This window comes from Apis dorsata, unplaced genomic scaffold (assembly GCF_000469605.1).
Source record: "Apis dorsata unplaced genomic scaffold, Apis dorsata 1.3 scaffold_256, whole genome shotgun sequence".
Lineage (NCBI taxonomy): Eukaryota > Metazoa > Arthropoda > Insecta > Hymenoptera > Apidae > Apis > Apis dorsata.
The window spans coordinates 1,142,676-1,154,041 of NW_006263534.1; the positions used below are offsets into that span (position 1 = coordinate 1,142,676).

The 11,366-nt window shown below is 40.2% G+C and overlaps 1 protein-coding gene across 2 annotated transcripts in view; it reads left to right on the forward strand.

Annotated features, from left to right (window-relative positions):
* Positions 1 to 10,217, forward strand: part of LOC102675552 (cyclin-dependent kinase 5 activator 1) — a 14,922-nt gene extending 4,705 nt beyond the window's left edge. For both annotated transcript variants that reach the window (XM_006616249.2, XM_006616250.2), the window contains exons 3-4: positions 9,101 to 9,397; positions 9,804 to 10,217. In XM_006616249.2, coding sequence (XP_006616312.1) covers positions 9,101 to 9,397; positions 9,804 to 9,899 — 393 coding nt within the window. In that variant the 3' untranslated portion in view covers positions 9,900 to 10,217. The remainder of the gene's footprint in view (positions 1 to 9,100; positions 9,398 to 9,803) is intronic.
* The last annotated feature ends 1,149 nt before the right edge of the window (positions 10,218 to 11,366 follow it).

Here is an 11,366-nt window from a genome sequence, read left to right on the forward strand (position 1 = left end):
TCAAGATTTCTTTTTTTATTTTTAGAACTAGCTTTAATCCTTCGTGTCACTTCAATGTTTTGTTCTTGATACGTATCGAGTTACTGAATTGTCAATGACTTTTATTCTAGCGAAAATTTTATCGAAGATGAAACAGAGATAAGATAAACAAGATTCTTTATTCAATTTGATTATATTAAGATTATTTGATTGTATTAAGAATTATTTTATCTTTTGAATTTAATTTAAAAAAATAATACCTATGAAAAGCGCGAAGAACATATCGTAAATTTTTAATAAAAAATTAGATTAGATAACCAAACGTGCTAAGATTGTACGTTTATGCAAAATATATTTTCCATAAATTCGAGATTCGATTTTCAGATAAATCTACCCCCGAAATGAATGCACACAAGGGTCTTAGTTATATATAGCATTGCTACGCTCAAAACGTCCATTCTAAAGTCCATTTTTTGAAACTTCGATTATATTCTTTCTCTTTTATCGTCGGGCCATTTTTCGATTCTTTTATCATTGCCAGTTAAGCGACGAGGAGAGGGGATGATCGAAGAATAAGAAGGAATCTTCTAAAGTTGATTCATCTATATTCGTCCACAACATTTCGACGATTCGACTAAAATTTACGATTTACACATTCATGGCGCTAATCCAGTTTTCGAAGTCGTTCGATCGAAATGCGACATTTTCATCGACACGCAGTCGCGTGTTTTTTCCAACTAAATGTCAACATCGATTTTTCGATCTGTAAAATATTGCAATAATAATAATAATTACGAAAATCTCTTTCTCCTCTTTCCTTTTGATCCTATTATATACGCATCAACGATTGTAATTTCTTTTTTTTAAATTCGATTTATCAATCTACCCTATTGATCCGCTATAATATAATAAAAATTCAATTTGTGGACGAATGGGAAAAAAAGGTTTATTCAACAATTTTCAAAGGTTTTTCCTCTTTAATGAATTCGAAATGTTGTAATCACATCGCTTTGCACGGATTTTCGTCAGTCAATGACAATGAAAAGAAGCGTGATAGAAGAGCGTTTTATCGCTTTCATAAAACTTTTGCTTCTGTGTAAACTCTTTAAACTCAATTTTCTCAGTTTATAAAGTAACGAACTTTGTAAAACGCATTAATACGCAAAGTGGGAAAGTCACGCTTCACGCTATGATTTATAATCTTTAATGCGGATTAAAAAAAAGAAAATTCTAAAATAAATGACGACTGTCGTTTATAGGAATTTCCGCAAAGAAATAACGGAAAACAATATCTTTTCAAAAGTTGTTCAAAAGCTGCAATCCGAGCAAAAGTCACGGTCTTCTCACAATGGCTTTCGTTCGCCAACGAATGTATCATTGATAATACATCCACGCTCACATCGACCCCTAATAAGGGGTAGCATGGAACCCATCCACGTGCGTGTGTTTATTCGTCTGAACGAGTATATGGTGTAGGCAAATATACACAGAGCCGCGGCTTTCGCTGTCAAAGCCTCTCTTTAGCGATCCTCGTCAGAGCTACCCTGTTTTTCAACCCCAAATCCTACTAGCCCTTACGCTCATCACTCGTCTCTCCTCTCCGATACGAGTGTCCAGGACCGATTCCATTTTCCTCCGCGCATTTCTTCTAATGTCTGTTCGAGATCCACGAAACGTATCTATAAAACTACCCTAATCTTTCTTCTAGGGAAAAAGAGAGAGGAAAAATGCAGTGGTTCTCAAAGTGAAGTATTTTTTAGTGGGTAGTTGACAAAAGTCATCTATGATTTTTAACATTTAAAACTATTAACATTTATCATTATTTAATTCCTTAAACGATAATTATTTCATTTCATATGAGTTTGATAGATATATATATAATTGAAAAAAATGCTCGAAAATATTCCCGATATAAATTTATATTTCTTCATTTTCTTTTCTACTTAGAGAAAAACAAAATCAATTAACATTTCTTTGTTTTTTTCTTTTTTTCCATTATTTTTTTATCTTAAAAATTGTCAAGTTTTACGATAACGGTATTATCACTCGAGTGACAGTATTAAAAATGATAGATTGGATATAATACAAAAGCGGTGTTGCTGATCATTTCACGACAATTTAACGTATTAATTTTTTTTTTTCTTAATCTCTTCGCACGAAGAAAAGGCGATAAATTAAATTAAACCAAGAAAGCATCTCTAATTAACATCTTTTCACATCACAAAATATTGTAACACTATTACGCAATTGCTACGAGTGTAATTACATTACAAGTGAATTACCTACATACGAATCTCGTGACTCGTAACCAACCAAGGGTCATCTTCGTCACGAGCCCTTAATTAACAACGGGACAATTATTTTTAGTTCGATACACCTTCGTTACGTTATCGTCCACGTTTCTCACTCGTCACCTACTTTCCACCAACGGGCTCCCTATAATAAACTGGCTAAAATCCTTTTATAACCAGGCTCGACGCTTTTTCTCCCATTCCCCAGTTCATCCCCCATGCGGCACTAATTCGCAAGTGCTATGTGCACGGGGTACACGTTTTTTTTTCCTCTCTCTTTCTCTCGCCACCAGAAATTGGAACGCGTTGCACGGTTAATTATAAAGAACGGCCGCGTAATCGATAGAGAGAGAGAGAGAGAGAGAGGGGGTATCGAAAGGGGGTGGACGAGAGGAGGCACGGAAAAATGTGTGTGCAGCAATGTGCAACATCGGGGAAAAACCGCGTGAAGGGGGTGGGAGTCGAGGGTCACGTGCGTGTAACGGCAACGTCGCAGAGAGCCACCCCTTGGCTAGTGTGGAAATATGCGGGGTGCCAGGCCAGGGACGTTCACCCTTCGGTTTTAATTGCAAAAGGGGAGACGACCTCTTACCGAACCCCAGAGCTTCTTACCCTCAGGGAGAAGAAACTCGCGACGAAGGGGAAGGGATTGCTCGAAAAAAAAAAAATAAAAAATTTTAACAGCTTTCGTCGGCTATTATTCGTTGTCGTCATCCGTATATCTGTGCGAACGTTGTCTCAAGAATACGTTTGAAACTATTTATTCTATTTTTTAGAAATATCGAGAGTCTCGAGAATAGAATTTATCGAAACGACGCGATCGTTCTCCTCGATTTTTAAGGAATTAGATTACAGTTGGTGGAAATTTTTTACCACGGGTGAGGATATTGAAGCAGGTACTCGCTTGATGAAGTTATAGGTATAGGTTCGAGAGGAAAGAATTTCCACGCCGTTGAAAGTTGCTCGTTAAAGTAACTCGAACTTGGTTTGATTTATTTGAAATAGGAGTTTGCCGGGTGCAGAGGGAAGTTTCGTGTGGGTAAACCTTGGTGTTGGATGTTCGCCGGATCGTGGTTGTATCGAATTATCGAAAGCTCCAATAGTGTTACGTAAAAGTTGGTTTTATCGATTGCACGCTGCGAAACCAAATGGTGTACTATTATTAAATATCGGGCGAATTTTTTTTTTTTTTTATCTGCCGCTAGGTTGCAAAAATCATTCATCTATGAAGAATGATCGAGTTAAAAAAAATATTTTTATTTACACGCAAACGAATCTGGAGCAAACGCGTTCATCGCGTCGAGAAAACATTTTGAAAGAGAAAGAAGATTAATGTGATGTGCTTTCTTTTTCTTTTTTTTTTTTGAAAATAATTTAAACCTCAATGAATAGATATATTACTCTCGTTTGGAAAGTTTTGCAAGAACGATTAATGATAAAATTATTCGCAGTACAGACTTTGATGCAAATAGGGCAATCAGATACCTTGAATAATTTTCCATCATGCTTTCTGCCACTTCTTCTTGCAGATGCCACTTAATTCGATGTTAAGTGGTGCGCATAACAACGATGGTCATCGAGGCGACGACTGTAATGGCGGAATACACTTTCTCAGAAATTGTGCTGCCTCGTGTGAAACAGAGTGGAAAAAAAGTAAAAGCTCAACGAATCTTAAAATATAGCTAAAATGATACAAAAATATAATATCACGTAGTGTATAGTAATATAATGGAATAATAGCCATGACAAATTCTTATCGCGGTATAATGTTCTTTTAATAACGAACTATTAGAAAATTTAAAGAGTTAATAATAAATCTCCTATAAATAAAATATTTGAAAATAAATTTCGTACAATGATTTTCTATCTAACAATCTTGTCTAAAATTACAAGTCACGAATATGTAATTTTTAAGTAAGAGTAAAAATATTTATTTCGCTATTTTTGGTGTTTCATATTTTTCGTACATATAACGAAGAAACGAAACGACAAGAAATCACGCTCCCTTCGCTCCGAGGTTTCTACTTGTCGACGTAGAACCGCAAATCGATCGTACACGTGCTCAAATCTAATCAGTCAAGGGTGACACATGCAGCCTGTTCTAGAAACACGCTGCATATCGAGGGCGTCGACAGATTTCGCGCACTCGTTGCATTTTATAGTAAATATTCAATATTTCCACGAAAACAGAAAGATAAAAGAATAGAAAAAGAAAAAGAAAAAGGAAACAAATTACGATCATATTTCGATTCAACAATTTGCTAAAAATAAATCCTCGATAGATGAACTAAACGTGTCTTTTTTAATAAAATTACATAAAGTAATTCTAATTGATTGCGCGAGCTTTTCAAAATTATAATTGGAATATTCTACGAATTAGATTAAATAATCAAGTCTATTCTATTTTCTGTAACGCCATTCCAGTATTTCTCCAACGGAAACATTGTTAAATTTTCATCAATCCGCTAGATATCACTCTTCAAGTCTTCCAGTAAGTTTACAACGAAGAATTCCAATCTCGATCCAGCGAGATCGATCTAATATCAATCCACTTTTCTCTGACAAGTTTACTCGTTGGCGCAAAAGCACGTGACTCGGGAACGGGTTTGACGATCGTGAAACGCAGAGGCACGAGCAACACGTAGACCATTTAAGTAAGAACCATTTAATCCATTTTGTCTAGACGGTAAATAGAAGAAGGTTGAACGTCATTGCGGAGAATCTCGTTAAAGGGAAACCATATACCGATGGAATCGTTTTCTATACTCGCAATGCGGCCAATATGACGACAAAGAAGAGGAAAGAGAACGTTATCTCGTTTTCGTCAATAAGAAGCCGAATAAAACGATTTCGATTCTTGAATGGATAATCGCTTATCACGATCTTTTTATTTTAATATACACGTTATTATAATTATATTTGACAAACGAGTGAAAAGTTTCCCTCTTTACCTATAACTAAGACATCGTTTTAAATAATTTTTTCCTTTATGCATAATTAATCTTTTGTTTTTGACTAACACTGATTCTCATAAAACAACAAATCTACAATACAGATTCTGTAGAATGTAGATTTATTTTTTCGATGAGATACACCACGATAAAACTATTATAAAAAGAACTTGCAATTCAAGGAATTGTTAAGCACTATTTTAAAATGATATTTTAAGAAGAAGAGAGAAAAAGTATCTAACGAATCATTATTAACATTCTCTATAAATAACCGTCAAAAGCATAACCGCATCAAATTCAATCAGACGTAAGAGAATGATCCCTCAGAATACCACACAACATCAAAGAGACACTTTCGTCTGCTGACGGACGGTGATTTCCTCTCGTTGATTACATGCAAAAGCCTGCACACCTCGACGACAATTCAAATTAAAGATTCCTCGTCGTATTATGTACAGAATCTGTACAAAATTCAATCAGAATCAGTTGGATTTTAATAAGCTGGTGAAAAATGAAAAGCGGTTACAGAGGGTTCTAGTAGGGATGCAGGCCGCTCACCCCTGGCAAATATCGACCAGGACCAATATATCTACTTTGTTCATACTCGTGCTCCGTGTCGCCGTTTTTCCACCCTCCTCCAACGCTTTGGCCATGTTACAACCAAGCAGGTGTACTCCTCTGTGATCAAGACACGTGGAAACGTTGTAAACGTGTGGTACAGCGTATCGAGTACACGGGAGAGGTATTTATTTTAAAAATAAATTGCTCCTCCTTTGCCATACACGATTGTCGTACTCTCTCTCTCTATCTCTCTCTCTCTCTCTCCTCCCTCCATGCTCGATACACACAACGACCAATTAATATCAAAAGCTATTATCTGTCCTGAAAAACGGAAATAGTCGGGCTAATAATAGTCGTAAGCTCGATGTTTTGTAACTTAGCTCCCGCGAGACCCCCTTTTTTTTTTTTTTCTTTCCTTTTTGAAGTTTGCACAGTTTCCCTTCCTCCTTTCTCGCTCTTCAAATATCGACCGCTCGCTCTCTTTTTCCTTCCTTTCACGGGGGCTACTTTCTCTTAACGGGTAACTCTTCCCATCTTTTCTTTCCATCTACTCTCTTCTCTCCCTTTGTCACGAGCAATATCGTTAACGTTAAGGAAGACTTCAAAGACTCGTCGTTAACTGTCTGTCGTTCTTCGGCACACATTTCCGGGACCATTTTTATTGCGATCCGACTTCCGGTTCGGATCTCTCTTCCAGCGATCTAACGAAGACACTCGAAGCTTCGACGTTTTCTTCGTAAAAATTGCAACATTCTGCGGATTTCTACAGTTGTAGAAAAGTAACTCGAGAATATAAAATGTAGATTATGCATAGAGTTTCTATATATATATATATATAAGGCTTCGTTTTCGAGAAAATTGACAATGAAATGGATTGTCAAAGGGAGAGAGAGAGAGTTGTATCCATAATATGCGATCGATTTTTCTCTTAAGCAGAAAAGAAGCCTCTGTGAAATTTTACATCTTCGACTTAATTTTGAAACAAGGAATCCTCTTCTGATTTAACAATATTCGTAATAGATCCGTACGTATTTAATACAAAATTATAACTTGTAAATTTATTTTATTAATACATTCTTATAGCAGACTATAAGATGATACTGTACATCGAGATGTTGAGCTTTACTTAGTTAATCCTTTGCGTGTACGTCAACATTACAAGTCCATAAGCAAACTCGATGCACAAGGAGATATGTATATATAAGAAATTCTTGTATATATTCTTGTATATGTATATATAAGAATTTCCCAAGGCATTGTCATAATCCGTAACAGCGTTAAAAGATTTAAAGAAAGAATCACGTACCCTTTTTTCATCATTAATAACTACTTCCTTCTATTCTTTTGATCTATCTATCCATGCGCACATACTCTCTCGATTTTATATTCAAAGCGGAACGAGTCTTTGACCCTTCGAGCAATCTCTCTCTCTCTCTCTCGTCCCTTTCCTCGAGTTATCGTCCAATTACAACGAATGCTTTGTGATAATTAAAACGTACGCTGGTGATCATAGGCGTGGCAGTTCTTCCGATCGGCGAGGGTGCACACAGAGTTTCTTGCACATATGGATGCACCGAGATGACCTGGCAGGATCAATGCTCTCGATAGTTTCTCACGATTTTATTACATACGGCTTAGATAAATGATTTGAAATACTCAATACTTTGATACAAAAGAAATGATAGAAATGATGAGATCAAATTTCAAATCTTTTTCTATTCATTTAAGCGTCAAAGGACAGGAATCGTTTGATCTTTCTGTTCACTGCGAGTCCAAAGAGTCAAAATTCCTGCACGATTTTTGTATTATCGTTTATCGAAATTAATAAACTTTTGTTGTTTTTCGTAAGCTTCGATATCGAAGAAGATATTTTTTTATCATAGCGTCTGATACGAAGCAAAATGGCTCGATACTTTTGCGAGCAGTCAAAGTGTTGTATTTTCGACGGTTTTATTTTATCTCCTGATCTCGTATCGCTTTCAATTTTATCATTTTTACGAATAAGAAAATGAGCGAGGCGAGTGAACACGGCCACACGATTATGGACACCTTTGAGAATGCATTAGAATCAATGGAACCGCAATTGATCTGAGAGCACTTAAGGAGACGATGTACTTTGCACGGCCCACGCCACGTTCTAATTCGCTAATGATTCGGAGGACTTCGTTTCTGGAGCAATGAAAACGACTTTGATAAAGGACAGCTGACGAAATTAGACAACTTCATGGCCGTGTGGTCGTTAATATTTAACACGTGAATGGAAATAGACGTGTCCAGGTCGTGATATTAACATCTCCGTTTACGCTGTTCTGTCTTGGGAGAAGAATGTATTGCTATAGATTGTGCAATATTTCTCATTGACTCAGAGAAATCAGATTAAAAATCAGATAATAATAACTCGTCGTTATTTTAAAATATTGATTCGACAAAATTTACATGATTATTCCGAAAGAAATTATTTTTACGTTTTATGATATCTAAGGAAGATGATATACATGTTTAAAATCATCACACGAAACGAATCATCCTGTAATTTCGAAAATAGACGAAAAACACTGATAAAAGCAGCAAGCTACTCAAAGAGTCTTCTCGAGAAGAAGATAAGCGTTGTTCGAGATTGCGGCGGAAGAACTCGAGAGCGCGAAATATCGTTTCCCTTTGGAGGGAGCGCGATGAAAAGAAGACCTGTCGCAATCGAGGTATCGAGCGGCGACTGACATCGAGTGCTACAATGCCGATTGCAATTTCGCAACCGTGGCACGTAATGTGACGCTGCTCGTGAATCATCCCTTTCTGCCGGTCGATTGTCAACGAGTATCGTCTGCGCGCTTGCCAAACCAAGAAGAAGCACCTCACCTGAATGAGCGCAAGTACAATACAGGCGCATCGAATGTCTGTCTAGGCGTCCTCCATACGAAGGAGGAATTCGATTCTATTCCAATCGAGACTTTCGCACAACTCTTTAGCATCGTTGCGTTAGAACTCTGATAGATTCTTTTACTTTGACAGAAAGAATTTTCATCGATGGTGTCGTTTCAAAAATGGTAGAACTAGGAATGCGGAGTGCACTGTCTCGATTATTTCCAATTATTAGAGAAATCTTGTTCGTTGTTGTTTTTTTAACTTTTGAGGAAAAGAATTTTGTCTAGTATCATCTGTTTTAGAAACGATAAATAGTAGTATCATTATTTACAGTGAAATTTAACTAATGAATATTTTGTCAAGCGATTTCTTGAAAATTTTTGCTCGATCCATTAATAATTAAGATTGTCTCACGTTATATAATATGAGAAACTAACGTGTAACGTTTTCCAACAGGATGTCGCGTTCATCAATCCCGCCAACGTTGTGTTCATTTATATGCTGGTGAGAGAGTTGGTCGACGGAGACGAGGCTTCCGAAAGGGAGCTTCAAGCAACGGTTTTAACGTGCCTCTACTTGAGCTACAGCTACATGGGGAATGAGATCAGCTATCCCTTGAAACCGTTCCTCATCGAGGACAGCAAAGACAAGTTCTGGGATAGGTGCTTGTTGATTGTCAACCGGTTAAGCTCCGAGATGCTGCGAATCAACAGCGAACCCGGATTCTTCACGGAGGTCTTCACTGAACTGAAGGTTCGTATTCCATTCGCTGTGATCCAATCTTATTAAATTTCACCGAATTGTCAATTATATTTCTTGGAAACGATACAATGAGGTCGTGAAACGATACAATTAAAACGGAATTAAATTATCGATCGACCCAACCCGATTATTCAGACCTTATACGCGCCAATTTCGATGTCTGAAAGAACGAATTAAACAGAAGAAGATTCCATCTTTCATAAATGTGAAACTAAAACTCACGAGATCCATCGAATTATCGTACGTCGTCAAATCATTACGTATCGCCTGATCGATTTTACGACCTCGCTACATCGTTTTCATTCAATTCGTACAAGGTATCAATCGTCCTCGACTTTAAATCTAGACGTAGATTATAAAATGGGGCAAATAACTGAGAAAGAAAACCGTGAAACAGGCCTGCGGTGCTGGGGATCGAGGCAGTCTGCCTGGTACCGGCCTCGAGCGGAGCCTCGTCGTCTCCGGAGTCGCGGTACCCACCAAGGCGGCTTGACGGAGCTACACACACTTGCTGGTGCGCATCGACAGGCACGGCTGCGACGTCACGACACTCTGACGACGGCCGTCGCGACGACGAGGAGCTGCCCCCGCAGCTTGACCCCTCCGCATCGACCTCGACCTCGACGTTGCATCGACAACCACATCAGCAGCAACATCACCATCATCATCATCATCATCATCATCATCGACCTAGCCGCGACGATGGGGAGGCTGGCGGCCGATGTCCGTCCTGCGGCCAGAAACGGCGGGAGGAGATCTTGCTCGCCATCGAGGATCTGGACGCGATCGAGTCGGCGCCCCTCGAGTCCCAGAGAACGCCCACCACCCAGAGGACGTGCAGCTGCGACACGGTCGACGCGTCGGCCGCCACGCGAGATCTGCCCAAGTATCGAAGCATCGACTCGAGATGGGCCGACGGTAGCTTCCTCTCGCCCGACGAGCAGATCTGGAACCTGAAGAAGCGCACCAGCGAGGGAACCGAGTTTCGATGGGCCCTGCACACGTCCAGCACGGACCTCGACCTGGCCAAGAGAACGAGATGCAGCTGCCACAGCCTGACGCCGGAGGACAAGAAGTCGCAGGAGATCCAGCGAGGCGATCTCAGGAAACATCACAGCGCGGAGACGGACAAATGGTCGATCAAGCCGGATTATTGGAAAACGCCGATGCACGATCTGAGGAAGCACAGCAGCGACGACACGAGAATGGCGAGGGAGGCGAGGTGGCTTCAGGTCCCGGAGGCGTTGCCCAATCCGAAGCCTAGGTGCACCTGTCCCAAGTCCAAGATCCTGGCTCCCTCGCCGCCCGCGGAGCCGAAGAAGGTTTCACCGGAACCGGAGAAGCCGACGATAAAAAAGGAGGAGCCGGAGAGGAAACTGTACTACTCCGCGTCGATGACGGTGGAGCAGCGCAAGGAGGAGCCGGCGGTGGAGCCGGCGCCGCTCGAGAAACCGGAACTGAAGAAGCACGCCAGCGAAGACACAAGGCTAGTGAGGACCGAGAGGGTCAGGGAGAGACCGAAGCTTGAACGATCGCACGCGAGGGTCGACAGTCAGACGTCGAAGAAATGGGGGATGAAGGAGAAGGTGAGCAGCCCCGACGAGGGGAAGAAGGCTCGCTCGAAATGGGCCATGAAATCCCACTTCTCGTTGCCCGTCGAGAAGAAGGACTCCAAGTGGAGGAGTCAGGACTCCACCGAGGGTTTCAAGAGCAAGAGTTTGAAGGAACGGCCCAAGTACAGTATTCGTAGGAGCATGTCACCGGAGCCGGATCCTCGACAGATCACCAGGTTGGAGAACAGGATCGTTCGAAGGTTGATTTCCCCCGAGATCACGATCACGAACGCGAAATGGGCTCCGTACGAGGACGCTTCGCCCCTTCCCACTATAGGGATCAAGAAACGGGAGCCGAAGCACATCAGCGAGATCAAGTGGACCCCTTACGACGGCTCGCCGTCGGA